At 47.7% G+C, this 18,667-nt stretch overlaps 1 protein-coding gene across 1 annotated transcript in view; it reads right to left on the minus strand.

The window, feature by feature from the left end:
• Nucleotides 1-5,738: 5,738 nt before the first annotated feature.
• Nucleotides 5,739-18,667, minus strand: part of LOC118208888 (seizure protein 6-like) — a 44,420-nt gene continuing 31,491 nt past the window's right edge. The window contains exons 7-15 of the mRNA XM_035383851.1: nt 16,403-16,599; nt 15,104-15,298; nt 12,888-13,079; nt 10,227-10,421; nt 9,893-9,934; nt 9,561-9,669; nt 8,959-9,058; nt 6,275-6,283; nt 5,739-6,087 (exon numbers count right to left, since the gene is read on the minus strand). Of these exons, the coding sequence (XP_035239742.1) occupies nt 6,058-6,087; nt 6,275-6,283; nt 8,959-9,058; nt 9,561-9,669; nt 9,893-9,934; nt 10,227-10,421; nt 12,888-13,079; nt 15,104-15,298; nt 16,403-16,599 (1,069 nt within the window). The 3' untranslated portion in view covers nt 5,739-6,057. The remainder of the gene's footprint in view (nt 6,088-6,274; nt 6,284-8,958; nt 9,059-9,560; nt 9,670-9,892; nt 9,935-10,226; nt 10,422-12,887; nt 13,080-15,103; nt 15,299-16,402; nt 16,600-18,667) is intronic.

Below are 18,667 nucleotides of genomic sequence, written 5' to 3' on the forward strand. Positions count from 1 at the left end.
CGGAACCGCGCATTTTACTCCAGTCCACGTTCCAGATTCGGGTTTTGCAGTTCGCCAAATGACAGTAATCCTGCTTTGTGATACAGACCCAATGAATACAGTTCAGTGTACCGCCCCCTGTACTGTTTTGTTGGTTTACTAACCGTGGAAGACTCGCATTTTTAATTGGTTCTTAAATTCTGATTTCTGAAATTTTATTGGTGTACATAGTTATGAGGCGGGGACATACCGGAGCAGGCCCACAGACAAAGAATATGGTAATACGCAACGTTCTAAACATTCGCTCAGAATTCTGACTAATTAATTAGGCCACAGTGGGATATTTCTACACCTTGTCTGAATTGTGGCATTAATAAATACGGGATTGTGTTCATTAGGTATTCTTTAGTATTCTTCTTTATTTTGTCCTTACCCCAAAGGACACGGTGCAATATTACAATGTGTTGGTTTCTTTTTAAATATTCAGAATTCATGTTGTCATCCATTTATAAGGAAATATTTTGGGTAGTAATGGCGGTACTGCTGTCATGCACTTTCAAAAATGTCCCGATAGGATTGGGCTGAATGACCTACTGAGGCTGCAATGCGAGCCATTCTAAATGTCTGGTTTACCTGTTTGAACAATTTAAATAGGTCTGATTACTTAAATTATTCACTGGTCTTTAAATTCTAACATATTTACTCTTTTAATTTAGTTAGGACTTATTCCATTTAAAAAAATGTTGACACTAATTTGTTGAGCAAGGCTGGCCTTTAGGTTTTTACACTGCATGTTCCAACTGTCAATTAATTCAGCATCTAGGAGGCCCTACACTTAATGTCGAAGGTCTCAGCTCAGCACAATGCGAACCAATAGAAATCGCACATCTCCATATAAAGACCCAATCAGAGCGAATACATGCATGTTCCCTGGTTGTGTCTTCATGGGGTTAAGGCAAGGCTTCACAGGTGTAGTCCATATACAGAGGAAGGAAGTATGTCACAGTTTAGCAATGCCCTTTGACCTCTATCTGAGCTCATCTGGCTTTTGTGTGTCTAGTCCGTGAAGTTGATTAGACCACAAAGTAAGGTCCATGGTGGCTAGCCAAATATCCAGGTGCATTTTATTTTCAGGAGCATTTAAAGAGTGCCCAGCTAGGGAGCTATAAATCTGAGAAAGCACAAGCCATTACTCTGATTGGCTCATAATATTACCCCACATGGGGCTTGTGATTCAATCAGACTGGGAAGTCGCTCCATTGGTGAGTTGATATATTAGTCAACAATATCACTTTCAATAAAATATTCATAGTAAGACAAACATCCATATCATACAGAAATTATATAAAGAACATGGTTGCATTTTCTTCTAGTTCAGGCAGAAGTGTCTTGATAAAAGTCCTTTTCTGCTACACTAGCTCTTGTAGGGCGTCTTGGTGGTGCAGTGGGTAGCACTGTTAGTAACAAGAAACATTTAGATGTTCAGTTTGCAGTTCCATTGATTGACATTGTGTTCTTAAATGTTTCTTATTCAAAGATAAATGAAGATAATCAAATCCTGATTTCCGTATGTCTTGAGATCAATGTATTACCCATTTACATCGTTCTGCAGTAAATTATGTTATAAAACCATCAATATCATATTGTAGATGTATAAATGTTCTGAAGAAATGTATTTTGGCCATTCATATTTCAGCATTTTCTAAACTTGTTGCTGGAATCTCAATTCTCCAATTAAATAAATCATTGCAACATTTAAGCTTGCTAGGAAAGTGCTATATATTTGAGGACATGTATATCAGGTGTTACCATAGACCTATTACTTACCTATTTCTTTTACATGAGTTGGTTACAGGAGTGTAGCACAAAATTCTGGGCCCTGTGCATATGCAGTCTCCATGGGCCCCCTGAAAATTAGACTATCCCCCCTCCCACCATAGGGCCCTGGGTAGGACAGTCAGTTCTAATATTGTCCCACTACCATGCCCATGGTTAGTTGTAATGTTAGTTTGCCACATTGGACCTCTCATTTTACCAGTGCAGTTATATGTTTTCTTTCGTTCATATTCACAATTTTATAGTGTTGGTATGCTTTGCAGACTTGGATGTTTTGATTGAGAATTTCCCACATTCTTTTTTCTTAAAGAAACAAGGCCAGGTTAAAACCTAGTATATGGCTGGACCTAACACACGTGATCCGGCTGACCAATGGTGTAACTTCATCACTCACTCAGTCACAGACATTCGCGTTTGTAGGGCTGGCCCCGCTGTTGCGGTCCAGCCAAAAATGACATTTTACATATACATATTGCACAATCCATTTTATTAAGAGGTTCTTTGTCTATGTGATGATTTTAAGTTGTTACATTTTACAGTGAATCAAAAATAGATTACAGAATCGTCATCATCCCATCACTCTACCATAAATGTTGTCCCTTGCAATAATTGGAAGTTAAGCAAAACAGAAAGCTTGTCTCTTAAACAAAAATTCTCCAAAATGTGCATTTGAACAAAATCTGACTGAAGTGAAATTTAAAATTGTATTTATTCAAGCTTTTGAAATCAGTTTGGTGGTTTCTATTTAAATTGTGTGTGTGTGCTTGTAGGATAAAACACGCACCATCTTTTCACTGGTAGTTATTTTGTATGTTATATACTTATATGCATTTAATTAATAGATAATTTTTTATCTTATCTTTCTGATTCATGAAGTTATTGACTACATTTTTCCTGAAATTTAATGGCAATAAAAAATGCGAGGAAGAACAGGCTTAACAACACAGATCACAAATGAATCCTGCCTTTTTTGGAGCGCTGTATTTGCTGTAAGTAGGACCATTTCAAATGACAGAATCATAAAATGTAGGCTTTATATAAACAATAAGTCAGATGCTGTATGTACATACACATTTTTAGGTGCTATCTGGTGATAAGCAGGAGAAGTGAATACGTCCCATTGAGGTTTCTGGTAGCAGTGTCATGGTGGAACGTGGTAACAAGAGGGTTGCAGGTTCAAATCCAGGCGGGACACCGCTGTTGTGCCCTTGGAAAAATGACATGAACTGCTTGCGTAAATACGCAGCAGTGTAAACGGATAGTGGGATAAAGCATCAGTTTGCTATGCAAATTTGACCGGTGCCAAAAATATTCCTGACTGCGGCAGACACCTTCATCTTACACATTGAAATGGAGCGGTTGAGGTGTTAAATAAAACAACTGAGTAGATTGGCTTTTGAGATTTTAGATTGGCTAAATATTTTTGTACTGAGGAAGGAGTCGTTCAGCAGAGCTAAGCAGCTGTTTGCCTTCATGTGTCACCAGCTTCTCCTCCGTTACTCTAAGGGACTAACGGTAAAATACCTTTCTTTACCTGTTTTATTGGCACAATTGAGTTTCCTGACGGTCTCCTCCATCTTAAAGCAAAACGCTAACAGCTGCACAGTTACAAGGCGTTTTGTCACACAGACGCGCTTCTGTTAGGAAATCATTCATCACGAGCCAGCTGAGGTCACAGAGGATGGATGCTTTTCAGAACTGTGTGTGTGTGTGTGTGTGTGTGGTTGTTTGTGCACGTGCGTGCGTGTGTGTGTGGTTGCGATTTTCATTTCCTGCCATCTACTCCACCCTAATCAGCCCCCAGAAGCATCCTTGTTATCAGTGAGTTTAGGAGGCTGCCCCCCCCCCCCCCCCCCCCCCCCCCCCACACCCACCCACACACACACACAGCCCAGGATGGAAAGGGTTGAAAATGACAGGGTTTAAATATAACTGCTCAGTGAAAAGATGGCTGTTCGGATCACTTGTTAGTCTTGTCACTCTGGGCTCCATTCATCTCGCGCTGGGCCCGAGGGCTCGGGCTGAAAGACGCTGGCAGGTGCTGACAGGAAATGAGAACGCCGCTTCCAGCACAAAGGCGCCGCCCCGTCAGACCTCACAGAGCACGGCTTGGGCGAACTGCACTGTGGGAAAACGCAGGGGAAACGCAGTGCGCAGTCTCTCCGAGTCTATCTCAAGCCACCAGGAACATCAGAACCTCAAATTTTCTAATATTTTTAATGGCAATTTGAACTTTACCTGCAACGACCATCGCGGCGCTGCAACGTCCTCCCTAAAATCCCCCAGAACGCATCCTGCCAGGCCGCACGTGTCTTCGCTTCAGACCCATCCGCTGAACAGACTCTTTTTAATGCTGATCAGGGGGCTTATATCCTGGCCAAGGCTCTTCTTGAGCTTGAGAGAAACTCAAGTCTTACAATTCGCATTATAATTCCGTCAGCCCGATTAAAAAAGTGACTTTAAACTGCCTGCGGTCCTCACCCATCTCACTCATTATTGTCCATATGCTTAGAAACACGTAGAAATTATAATGCAAGTTTGTAAAGCTATTATTTATTTATTTATTTATTTTTTTGCAATACAACTTAATTATCTTTTAGGTAAGTGGGGTAAAATGAAAACAAGAATAGACACAGAAACCGTATGACGTCCCATTCCAGCCAGACCACAGAGGCCACTCTGCAGGGGTTAAAGGGGTGCAACTAACGGACTGGGACACAGGTACTGGTGTCGAGGATTTTACGGCACCCAGAGAAGGGTACTTTCGAGGGTGCAGGAATACTGGACAGAGAGAGCAACACTTGGAGTCAAACATGATGTTAAAGAACAACGTTTATGTAACACAGTTCAACAACCTGTTGGTGCCCAGCGTCTAGCATTATTATTATTTATTCATTTTTGCGGTTCGTTTTTTGCGCAGTCCGCGCACGCGCTGTTGACAACGCAACCGTTGACGACATACATCGAGCGAGGGATGAGAGAAAAAGAAAGGAATCCTGCAGACCGAGTGGAGAAGCGCAGCAGAAGAGGAGAGGACGAGAGAGAGGGGCGCGGTTCGCTGGGAGCGATTCTCCTTCTCCTCCCTCGGGCTAACGTGCTAACGTGCTAACGAGCGTCGGGCGCCCCCCCCACCCTCCTGCGGGTCTCGCGTCTTTATTTACGGCGCTCTGCGGCCCAGGGGAATCCGTGCAGGAGAGAGTGTGGGAGCCTTCCCAGGGTGCCCCCGGGAGGCACGGATGCTCGCGGGGGCCGGTCGGGGCTTGCGATTCCTGGGACGCTCCCGCGCAGTCGTGTGATTTATGAGCTCCAACCGTATCTCCGCCATGCGAATCGCCCGGAGGCACCATCTCTAAACAGCAGACTTATTTTAAAAGAAGGAAGCCGAAGCAGGTGGAACCTGGTGAATGGAAGGAACCGGAACAGTAGTTCAGTGCAGTGGGAGAAAAAAAAGAAAGAAATTCCCAAAGCCCCCAGACGTGGCCCAGGTTCGGAGAGACGAAACAGCCGCCGCAGATTTTAGCGGTGCCCTTTCAGACAGCCGCCGACTGGCCCGGGAGATAATTGGCGATGCCAAACTCCAATTAGGTAATTACAGCCCCCCCCCCGGTGGAGTCCAAAACTAGTCAATGTGCATCAGGCCCAGTTCCAGGCGTCGTGTTCAAATTCCAGCTCTTTTCTTTTTTTTTTGTCCGTTATCACCCCGTGTTCAGACGCGGTTCTGGATTTGTACAATGTCTTAAGGTTCGACGAACGAAAAGAACAATGAAATAAATAACACGTAAAATCACTGTAATACTCAGAATGCACCGAGGCTGGCGTAAACAGATAAGCGTTTGGTTTTTCCGTCTGTTGTGGTGTGAGGGGTCTGTTTTTGCGCCGCTGGCTGGGGGGGCTGGGGGGGCGGTGGGGGGTGAGGTGGGGGGGGGGGGGGTGGCAGGATTGCGGCGCGGGGTTAATCGGTACAGACCCCACCGCCCCGGGCAGCGCTGGCGCAGCTCTACAAAAATAGGGCGTCGTCCGAACCCACGGCGACGCTCGCGGGAGTCCTCCGGAGAATCGGGTATTTACAGCAGACGGGAGAGGAAGAGGAGGAGGTGGAGGAGGAGGAGGAAGATCTAAAAGGGGGCAGGGGGGGGGGTTGTGGGATGGAGGAGAGATGCTGACAGAGTTCCCACAAGGCAGAAAAGGCTTGGACCCCCCCCCCTCCCAACCCCCCCCACCATGTTGAAGTATGCACTGTCTTTAGATGGATACTTCATACTCTCGTGTATCCTGCAAAAAAAAGAAGCCAGACACACAAAAACAGGCCATCAGCGCAGAAACACACTCTGAGAGAGACATGCTCCATTTAACTATTTAATGGACCAAATAATTTATTTTACTCGCCATTTCTGACAAAGCGATGCACTACCGCTGCTGAGTGCACCTGTAGCCTTGGTGAAAATGTTTTATTACTCACCTCATTGTTCTTTGGGGGGGGGAGGGGACACAGCAGCAGGAACAGTAACAGGGAAAGAGAAAGAGACAGCTTTATTAATTAGAGAAAAGGAAGCTGAGGATTATGGGAAATGGGAAGTGTTAGACACTGGATGAGGAGGGGAGAGGAGAAAATTGCCACCGCCCTACAAATATGACTGACGTGGGGTCGGCAGGCCAATGTCCTCTGGAAAGGGGGTATCCAATCTTATCTGAAACGGCTGGTCTGGGTGCAGGTTTTTGTTTTAGGTGTGTCTATGACACCTGATTCAGCTAATGAACCAATCACAGTCTTCAATCAAGACATTGATAAATAGAGTCAGGTGCATAAGTGCTGGGGGCCACGGCAAAAACCTGCCCCAACACCGGCCCTTTTCAGATAAGAGAGGGTCAGACCCCCTGGAGTGCGACCTCCAAACACTCCTCCTATCAGCAGTGCTTCTGACCTGTCAGTCAAGATATTAAATCTGATGCATCGCACAAGAGTTGGTCAAAAGTTTAGAAAAAGGAGGAGAATATCTGAAGGGCAAACTCCTTTTCAGGGACCTGTGTGGGTCACAGTAAATGCTGAAATGCTGTTAAAATGGGGAGCGAGTGTGGGTGCGTATGGGGGGGGGGGGTTAAATGGACTGGTAAATGGACTGCATTTATATAGCGCTTTTATCCAAAGCGCTTTACAATTGATGCCTCTCATTCGCCAGAGCAGCTAGGGGTTAGGTGTCTTGCTCAAGGACACTTCGACACGCCCAGGGCGGGGTTTGAACCGGCAACCCTCTGACTGCCGGACAATCGCTCTTACCTCCTGAGCTATGTCGCCCCCGGGTTGGGTCTGAATATCTGGAAGTGACTACAAACACAAAGCCGTAGCTCCACTTTCAAACTCAGCACCCGGAAAATGTCCACGTGTCTGTGACCCGGGCGTGCGGTGTGGTGCCGCGGATGGCCGCAGCGCATCGTTCGGCTCCAGACGCGGACGGCAGACGGCAGACGGCGGCGCGCGAAAGTCGCTCGCGGAGGGCAGACAGGTCCGCGCGGGGCATCCTGGGTAAGCGGGGCCTCCCAGTGAAATGGAAGCGCACTACAGTAAACAGCCCGCTAGCCCTGTCCTTCTCCCTCTCACTGCTGCTACGCTGCTTTAGCACGTTACCTCCTGCTAATCTCCTCACCGCCGAAATCAAAATACACAGACGACTTCAATCTTCAGCTGTTACCAACTGCCATTCATGAATCGTTTCACATTTTAAATGTTTTACCTTTTGAGAACATAAGACTGATAGACCTAACATTTTTCGCATATCGGTCGTCTTAATATGTCTTTGTTTTGCCCTTTTTATGTTACTCCGTAAAACATCTTTGTGACTGAGTTTTCTGTAAAACGCACTATACAAATAAAATTGAACTGATTTGATATTCATCACTAGCCTATGCTGTGCCTAACTATTGCTATTCCCCGTCTGCTTAAGCAGAGAAAAAAATATATAGTGTTGTAATGAGATCCCCACTTATATTGGTTTGAATATTAGTTTAAAATAATGCTAGTTACAAAATTAGAGCCTCTAAAAGAAACAAAGGCCAGAGTAATATAAATAAACATTCCAGTAAATCATCTGAATTCAAATTTGACATCGCTAAAGAACGCAAGTTCCGAACAACCCCCGTTTCCAAACTGTATAAATGTAAGACCATCATTATTTACACACGCACAGTGTTTTTTTTTTCCACCATCATTCTATCGCCACCCCATTTATCGCCCACAATGGCGCTCGGGCTTGGACTGCCGGTCCATGGCACGGGAACAGTGGACATGAAAACAACGTCTGTTAATACTGGAAGAGAGCCGATATCATTGTGCTCTCCTGGCTTTGTGGACAGATTGACGCATTTCTGTTTAATGTCACCGCTTCCTGCGTGAGCAAACATGCTCCACCTAGCTCCAGCAGCCATCAGGAGTCGTGTCCATGGATCTGACACACAGACAAAGCCAGTGTTAACAATGCATGCCTGCTAGCCTCAGATCCATTACCTGCTCTGACAAACATATGAATCCGTTTGTCTGGAGGCTAAAGTCTTTACTTGACGGGATTCGGCCTCAACACGCTCAATGGCCTGTACCATTGCGTATTTATGTCTTGAAAGCAGACTGAAAGTGCCAGTAGTTGACTCTTGCTGAGTGAGTGGTTGACTGGATCGGACAATGAGGGAAGGTGGTGTACTAGTTGACTTTTGTTGAATGAGGGGTTGAGTGGTGCGGGGCATAAGAGAAGGTGGTGTTGTAGTTGACTCTTGTTGAGTGACAGGTTGAGTGGGTTTGGCCATGAGAGGAAGGTGGTGTTGTAGTTGACTCTTGTTGAGTGAGTAGTTGAAGTGGGCTGGGCCATGAGAGAAGGTGGTGTCTGAGGGTGGGGAATGGTGGTGTGATAGTGCTGATGAGGAGTGGGTTGGGCCCTGAGGGAAGGTGGTGTCTGAGGGTGGGGAATGGTGGTGTGATAGTGCTGATGAGGAGTGGGTTGGGCCCTGAGGGAAGGTGGTGTCTGAGGGTGGGGAATGGTGGTGTGGTGGTGCTGGTGAGGAGTGGGTTGGGCCCTGAGGGAAGGTGTTGTCTGAGGGTGGGGAATGGTGGTGCGGTGGTGCTGGTGAGGGCGGGGGCTCGTGGCGGGGGCTGCTCACTGCTGTCTCGTAGGTCGGGTTGTCGAAGGCCGACTCCACCGTGATGTGGCCGTACGGCGTGGAGGCCGACATTGGCAGGTGCAGGGACTTCCCCTGGACCCTGCAACGGAACAACACATCAGCACAGGCAGGAAGAGCACAAACACGTCTGATCAGCACAGACAGGAAGAGCACAAACACGTCTGATCAGCACAGACAGGAAGAGCACAAACACGTCTGATCAGCACAGACACACAGGATCAGTACAGACAGAAAGAGCACAAACACGTCTGATCAGCACAGACACACAGGATCAGTACAGACAGAAAGAGCACAAACACACATGATCAGCACAGACACACAGGATCAGCACATATATACTAGACCATCACAGACACGTCATATCTGAAAACAACACTGACACATTAGATCAGCATGTACAGACTGGGAGCCTAAACACCCCCCCCCCCCCCCCCCCACACACACACACACACACGCACATGCATACATACACACACACACACACACACACACACACATACACACATGCATACACACACATACACACACACACACACACACATACACACACATACACACACACACATACATACACAGCATACCTGGAGAAGCAGAGGTAAATCCCTACAATGATGAGGAGGATGAGGGTGACAGGGATGAAGACTGCCATCGCTATGCTGGTCCCCTCCATGCTGAAGTCTGTACTGACAACTACGGGAAGAAAAGAAAATTGCATTCAAGCTCTGAATTCAAGGTATTTGAAACTCAGTGATAGAGGAATGGTTTTGTCATTCAAAGAATGACAACTCAGGAGAGGGAGGAATTTAAAACAAGGCTGGTGTGGCTGCTGACTCATCCCTCAGCCAGCTGAACGATAGCGTCTTTGTCCAGTGAATTAGCACATTAGCGCTTAAGCATGAGGGGCCAGGCTTACCGTCCAACCGCCGCTCATTCACATAGTCCACAGCAGGGGACGCTGCAACGGAGCAGAGGCAGGACTGTCAGTGCAGTGCAAATCACACCACGGATGTCACAGTATTCACAACAACTGGGAAAACCCATAGCACTGATGTCACAGTATTCACAACAAATTGATTTGATTTGATGATTTGATACAGGTAAAGAAAGCAGAAGCCTCATTAAAACATGCACAGCTGCCACCCATTGTTCTGTCACTGCCCGGAAGTGCACTGCCACTGTGCAGATGTCCCCCCCCCCCCCCCCCCCCCCAGGTTAACTTCAGTGTACGTGGGAGGTGTAATCCCTACCTCTGCAGGTAGGGGGCGAGCTGCTCCAGTGCGAGGGGTGTCCGGGCAGGCAGCGGATGCTGTGCTCCCCCTGCAGCCGGTAGCCGCTGAGGCAGGAGAAGCGCAGCGTCTCCCCCGCCTGGTAGAAGCGCTTCTCCACACTCTGCAGGCTGAAGGGAGAGGCTCCGGGATTCCGGCAGGGCTCGAAGGCCTCGGCTGCAGGACGGAGAGACGGACATGCAGACAGACAGACAGACGGACAGACATGCAGACAGGAAGACAGACGAACAGGCAGACAGGCAGACAGGAAGACAGACGGACAGACGAACAGGCAGACAGGCAGACAGGAAGACAGACGGACAGACAGACAGGAAGACAGAAAGACAGGAAGACAGACGGACAGACAGACAGGCAGACATGCAGACAGGAAGACAGACGGACAGACAGACAGGCAGACAGGCAGACATGCAGACAGGAAGACAGACGGACAGACATGCAGACAGATAGACGGACAGCCAGACAGACAGACAGACAGATAGATGGACAGACAGGCAGGAAGACAGATAGACAGACAGACAGACAGGAAGACAGACAGAGAGACCAACATGCAGACAGACAGACATGCAGACAGACAGATGGACAGACAGACAGACAGACAGATGGAAGACGGACAGACAGATAGACATGCAGACAGACAGACAGACAGACAGCGGTTAGCACACTCACACAGAAATCAGAAAAAACATAACATGCTGAAGGGGCTGATTTGGGCAGTCAAACTCGGTTGCCGGACGATGGCTCTTGAGCCAAATCCCCGTCGTACACTGTTATTGTGGCTTAATTGTGCATAATTTGTCCTCTTTGTGAAATAGCCGCGTTCGTTTCCCCCAAAAATAGGCTGAGGCAGAGAAAGCTGAAGGTTTACGAGCAGTAGCAAAAGCCTCAGCCGTGATTCATCAAGGGCAAAAAAAAGAAAAGAGAAAAGAGAAAAAAGTGAAGCGGCAGATTCGCGTATCTAGGAACGGGGAGGCAGTTAATTAGGCAATTAACGGCAAATCCAGCGCAGCCCTGCAGGTAGCGGTTCCCGCGGTTACGGAGCTCCGTGTTCGTCAGTGCTGGGGCGGGGGGGAGGGGGGCAACGCGGAGTCGTCAGGGACGCTCGGAGGAGGAAGGTTGTTCCGTCCCGCTCCTCCTCCCGCTGTTTCGAGCGAGTTAACGGCCCAAAGACGACGAATAAATTATTCCGCAGCTTGGCGGCGCGGTGCTCAAACTGCCGCTCCCCGTGGCAACGGTAAGCGGGGGTACAAGTCCTTCACTGCTTGCGCGTTTCGGCATCTCCTGACAGTAAGGTTGAGCTCAAGGTCCAGAGTCACGGAAAAAGGCTTGAGAAGGACCCTCGCCTCTCTGTCGGCGGCCCCTGTGGGGGGGGGGGGGGGGGGGGGGGGGCACTGCGTATTACAACAGAGGTGTGACGGGTTAACCGCCTATCAACAACTGGCAGCCTGTCTGTGGCTCCTCAGATTTACAGCTGAGAGCGCACAGGGGGGATTATGGGATATCTCCCTGTAAACTACAGACGCTTGTAATGGAAGTCGGAACACGCACTCTGATAAGGTTCTCCGTATGTCACCGGGCAAGAGGCTTTGGAGTTATTTTGAAATTTATTTCCTTACTTTAGACCGCGGAACCCTGAACGACTTGACTGTAAAGCCGGCAGATTGGCAGAAGCTATTGTACAAGCGTCAGCACCGCTCTTATCGGCAAGAACAGTGCACTTCATTTCACACGAAACCCACTTGAAAACGCACGCTAAAATAAAAAAAAACGATATTTTGAAACTTCAGAACGTTAGCTATCCCTTTAACTCCTCCGTTTTCTTTTGTACCTCGGGTAACGCTAAACGCTCGGTCTTAATTAGCTTTCCCGGGAGAGCTCGCGCCTCTTTAGCAGTCCGCTCTGCTCTCGGCACTAAAAGATTCCCGCTATCTGCGCCGGCGATAAGCTGAAACCTCCAGCTCGCTTAAGATTTCAGGAGCGATGCTGTTTTTAAGCTAAAAACCCCAGAATAGCGGCATCCACTCCTGGCAGATCTTCTTGTTGGCTAATAAGTCGCTGTGTAGTTTACACACACTCCTGCGTTTTGTTTTTTGGTTTTGTTTTGTTTTGGTTTGGTTTGGTTTGGTTCGGTTCGGTTCGGTTCGGTTCGGTTCGGTTCGGTTCGGTTCGGTTCGGTTCGGTTCGGTTCGGTTCGGTTCGGTTCGGTTCGGTTTGGTTGGGTTTTGGTTTTGGTCTTGGTTTGTTTTGGTCCTGGAGGGCCACGGGGTCTGCTGGTTTTTTGTGTTCGCCTGAAAATTAGCACCCAGTTCAGATCCATGCAACCAGATGAGGTGAGTTAACTGTGCAATCAGCAGCTTAATTGATTAATTGCAGAGAAACTATGAAAACCAGCAGACCCCGTGGCTCTCCAGGACCAGGGCTAGAAACACCCGTCAAATTAGTAGAATTACCAATTGTACTGTGAAACTGAATGGCTGTTATACCATTTACACCTGTATGTATGTTTATGTGTGTGTGTGTGTGTGTGTTTGTGTATGAATAGGGCAAGCAGTCTGTGGTGTGCAGTTTGGTTGAGGGCATTACACACACACACACACACACACAGCAGATAAGGGCAGTACTCACGCAGGCATTTTGGCGGTCTCTCTGTCCACTTGGGGCCCGAGGAGTCCCGGTTGTAGCAGGTGAGCAGGCTGTTCCCGGACAGCGCGTAGCCCTTGTTGCAGATGAACTGCACCGTGGAGCCCACCGTTAGCCGAGGACCGGACATCACCCTGCGACTGTGCTCCACGATGCCAGGGTCCGGGCATGACAGCACTGATCACAAAGACACCAACACCTGCTCAACGACCAATACCCCACAGCACAACGCCAGGGTCCGAGCAGGACAGCACTGATCACAAAGACACCAACACCTGCTCAACGACCAATACCCCACAACACAACGCCAGGGTCTGAGCACGACAGCACTGATCACAAAGACACCAACATCTGCTCAGCAACCAGCACTCCACAACACACAGAGCTCTCATCTGTAGAGCTCAACGTACACACACTTGAATCAATGCTTCAACACACATACACACTCTAATCACTTTACACTGAATGTAAACGTAGTACAAGTGATACTTCTAAACACGTATATATTCAAATCAGTACTCAGAACATGAAATTACTGAATACACACAGTCGTCAATTTTTATTATACACACACTAATCAATTTAACACGTACGGTCCTAAATCTTGGTTAATCATTACTCTACTCCTGCTCTCTGTCTGTCTAAATGACCGATTCATTTCTGCTCCATGATTTTCAGTACGATTGAGTGATTGATATCACTCATGGTTCTCTTTCAGTTTTCTAATTAGGGGACTTTCAGGAAGTGGTGTGTTCTAATTCTAATTTACATGCACTGATTGATGGCTTTTCAGTCCATGACCTGGAAATTTAGAATGCAGACTCTTACATATGAGGAAGTGGAACATGTAGTTCAGCATGAACATGGACGGCTGCACTGTCCAATGTAATGCCAGGGTACACACAGACATCGGGAAATTAAATTCAAGGACTTTCAAGTCCTTATTCAAACACTATTTCCCCATATTAATAGACCTAGCACAAAACAAGTAAGTGAAATGTTTGTTGCTCCTCTCAAAGCATAACATTATAATGCAGTACATGACATACGACAGTACATATATGACAATAGTTCTAATAGTATACAAATATCTAATAGTATCTAATCGAATAATATAGTATAATATTGTATAGTAGTAATTTCTTGGTATTCTTTTTCCTATTGAAATTACGATATCAAATTTTAACGAATTACTAGGAAATTGTCACACTCAACATTCTTTGAAAAATGTCAATTTTAGAGACAAGACAAGATCATTTTAGTTTTTAAGACCTTTTCAAGCACTACATGATAAAGGGTCTGTTTTTTTCCTGGTAATCTAACACTTAAATTTCTGGGCACCAATTTCAAGCACTTTAAGCACTTCAGGCAGCCGGTGAGCACCCTGTAGTACAGTGACAGTCTCGGGTGCAGTGTGTCAGCTGTCCACAAGGTGGCGCCTGTGCCCTTTGGCAGCAGCACACGCTCGCGGGAGCAGGGAACACAAAAGCCAGCGCGTATCAGCGAGCCCACATTTCTGCCGCCGCGATTATCTCAGGCTAAACGATTTCCACTTTTCCATTAAGGCCCCGGTATTAAATGCCCGCCTTCTAAACGCTGAGCGTCTATTGTTTTTTTATTTTTTTATTTATTTAAATAAATTACCCAGGTACGGGAAAAAAAAAAAAAAGAGCTTGCCATCGCGTAAGTGGGCTTGAATACGAGAGGCAGAGTCTGTCTGTGCATTTACATTTCGCATTCGGGTGCTTAGCAGACTCTTATCCAGAGCACACAAAGGCACATACACGCAGGTTTATGCAACAGACAGCGCAGTGCAGTTCATCAGGGTCGCAAACCACAGTAGCAGTCACAATTAGCGTAATTGTGCGTCGCACGGCTAGATGCCACTGCAGAGGGAAATCGGCCGGCAGAGTAGCATAATGGGCAAGGAACTGGGCTTGCAAACTAAAGGTCACGGGTTCAGTTTCGATTCCCGGGTAGGACACTGCCGTGGTACCCTCGAGCAAGGTACTTAACCTGCATTGCTTCACTACATGTCCAGCTGTATAATTGGATACAGTGTAAAAATGCTATGTAAACATTGTGCAAGTCGCTCTGGATAAGAGCGTCTGCCAAATGCCTGTAATGTAATGTAATGTAAATTAGCATGTAGCGTGTAGCCTGTAGCGTGTGTGATGCGGGGAGAGTGAACCTGCGCGTACCTCGCTCACAGCTGGGCAGGTCTCCGCTCCAGGTGAGGTCCCACTGGCACATGAGGGTCTCGGTGCCCACCACCTCGAACCCGGGGTAGCACTGGTACGTGACCACCGTGCCGTGGACGAGCTCCGGGTGGGACGTCGTCTTCCAGCCGTTGGAGATTTCCGGAAGCTCCGGACACGTGTCGTTCCGAGGAACCTCTGAGGGGCGGGGGGCGGGGGGGGGGGGGGGGGGGGCATGGAGAGAGACAGAGATGGAGAGAGAGAGTGAGAGAGAGATTGAGAGACAGAGATGGAGAGAGAGAGGCAGAAATGGAGGGAGAGGCAAAGATGGAGGGAGAGGCAGGGAAAGAGGAAGATGGAGAAAGACAGAAAGAGGGGGGGGAGGAGTGAGATGGAGACAAAGACGGGGGGAGTAGAGCTGTGAGATGGTGCGCTGTGGTGAGCTCCTATTGGCTGGGCACAGTGCCATGCAAACATGCCCAATGTGCCCAAATGTACATGATGGGTACACTGTGCTACACGCCGTGTGAACAGACTACAAAACACTCTTTCTGCTCACCCTCCATCTCATTCTATAGAACATGAAATCTACAGGATATATTCTACAGAACAAATACTACATATAATTCTCTCTGGTGCTTGGTGGTGGAATGCCCTGAGCTGTAGGCTCCGCCCCTCTGCTCTTCATTGGTGCTGATGCAGCCTGGGCTCCGCCCCTCTGCTCCTCATTGGTGCTGATGCAGTCTGGGCTCCGCCCCTCTTCTCCTCATTGGTGCTGAGGCAGTCAGGTCGTCGCTCGTTAATGGATTAATCACAGGTGTGAGGGCAGGAGAAATCGCACAGCAGTTCACTGAACCACTTCCAAAACCAGCCTCTAATTAAAATAGCCCATTTATAATTAGGCCATTCCACAGTGTGAAACCATAAGCCCAGGACTGAGATCACTCATGCTCTGTGTGTAAACATCAAACACACACACACACACGCACACACACACACACTCAAGGAGAAACACACATACATGTACACGCGCACACACACACACACACACACACTCAAGGAGAAACACACATACATGTACACGCACACACACACACACTCAAGGAGACACACACACACATACATTTACACACAAAGACACACATACACACAAGTACACACACGCACAAAAACACACACAAACACAAACACACAGACACACGCACAAGTACGCGCACACACGTACACACAGACGCACACACACACACACACACACACACACACACACCTACACACACACACACACACACACAGATTGCCCACCGAAGAAGTGGACGACGAAGCCGTTGTGGTAGCCGTAGATGTTGGTGGCCGGGTCCGACTGGAACTGCACGGTGACGTCGGCGGTGGAGCTGTACAGCTTGAAGCGCGGCCTGGAGCCGGCGTACTGGCCCAGGATCTTCGCCGTCAGGTCGTCCCCGTCATAGAAGGTCAGCAGGTCGTTCTTCCCCACGTGGAGACTAGAGAGAGAGAGAGAGAGAGAGACAGAGAGAGAGAGAGGAGAGAGAGAGAGAGAGAGAGGAGAGAGAGAGAGAGAGAGAGAGAGAGGGAGAGAGAGAGAGAGAGAGAGAGGTAGCGAGAGCGAGAGAGAGAGAGAGAGAGAGAGAGAGAGAGAGAGAGAGAGAGAGAGAGAGAGAGAGAGAGAGAGAGAGAGACATTACACCTGGCACAGGGTCAGCAGGCTAGGATGCTCTCCATTTTTCACAGCGCCATGGGCAACAGCACATCTGTTCAAACCACAGACACTGATAAATAAATTAGTCCAACATTAAACAAATAAATAAATTTCCTGCAAGGACTGGAGTACTGTTTCGAGCCCCACTTCCTGCATGCACACTCATACGCGCACACGCACACACACGCACACATACACACACACACATTTAGAATCACGTGAACAGACCTGACCTGTTGACAGAGGGGCAAAGATCTTGTAATCATGCAAAGATACTGCACTACTGCTACCACTGGAACAGGTTCCTGAAATCTGCCTACAAAATACTTTAAGCCAGGGTCTTTCTTTTTTTTTGCCCTGTGGGCTTGAAAAGAAGATAATTAATGCTCCTTTAATCAATAGCTTTCTCTTTTCATCTTGCGCGAAAGATTGACAAATCCATTCCTCAGCACGGATGAACAGAACAAAATTAATTTGAATCTTGCTTATGCAGGGCAGGTTATGTGAGGCAAAGAGAGTCATTGATAATTTATTATTCCCCGGCAACACTGCCCATTAATATATGATTCAGGCCAATGCCACATAGGATTTTTATGCTTTTGCCCACTGTCATTATTGTATTTTAATCACAAGCACAGAGCAGGGGTGGGGGGCAGAAACAGGGGGTAGAATCTGGGGTGAGAGGGGGTCGGGGGCAATTAGAAGGGCCCCAATACTCTTTTCCAGTCGACAAGCATCCAGCTAAACAGGCATTGATCTGCAGTCCGGAAGATCAGGCTTACTCACAGAGGACCAGCACTTAAAACATTTCATGGATTTACTCGCTAATCTACTCAGCCGGTGAACCCGATCGAACCCGGTCCCGAAGATAAAGGGTTTGATCCAGAGCCAGCCGCTCTAAAGGACTGATAAGAAACAGGTCAATTTACAGATAGGTAGCAGTCGCACGGCCTGCCTCCAGCCAATCGGCAAACAGCGCGCGGCGAAGAGGCTGACCTTTGACCTTTCTCGCTGCGCTTTAAGTGCAGCGGCCATTCAGTCCAATCATCGATCCGTTCTGGTGCTCTTCAGCTCTTCAGCTCAAAAGAATCCAAATGCCAAGAAGTCAAAATGTGGTCACAAAAAGAAAAAAAACCTTACAGACTAATGATTTAAACATCAAAGGAGCTCACTCCACCAACGCCAACTCAGTCCTTCACTGTTCACGTTTTTACAGTCAAAAAGCTGCAGTGGCACTCCACGTGCCACGTGGGGGCGCTCTCCAAGCAAACTCCTCTGAGGTGTCTCCCTTCCTGTAGACAGGGGTGATTCATTTCCTGTCTAGGGAAACGTACTCCAATCACAAAAAAAGGGGGGGGGGTGGAGCATATTATAGAGCCAAGATGGAGACGTTCTGTCAGTTTGCAAAACCGAAATTAGGTGCGAAAATTAAAATGAGCCGTCGCGGTTACGCAGCTTATCTAATGCCAGAACCAATCGTGTTTTCCGTTTGGCCGGCTCTAATTTAATTTCACCCAATCGAAAGGAGGAGGAAGAGAGGAATATAAAATTTTTTAAAAAGCAGCGGACCCAGCTCGACTTCGTGCCAGTCAGCCCCGGAGGGCCCTCAAAATACATTAACCTTTAAAAAAATAAATAAAAATAAACAAAAACAAAAAGAATTAGGCCGCCACCTTCTCCTCTCGCATGTGGAGTCAGGTCAGAGGAATAAATTGACATTTTATAAAAGAGGGGAGGGGAGGGGAGGGGAGAGGACAAACAGCAGCTTTTCACAGGCATCTGGGGACACTCGGCATGTGGGGGGGAGGGAGGGGATCTGAGAACGTTTAAATTCACTACCCGTTTGAGCAAAG

Source organism: Anguilla anguilla, chromosome 12 (assembly GCF_013347855.1).
Source record: "Anguilla anguilla isolate fAngAng1 chromosome 12, fAngAng1.pri, whole genome shotgun sequence".
NCBI lineage: Eukaryota > Metazoa > Chordata > Actinopteri > Anguilliformes > Anguillidae > Anguilla > Anguilla anguilla.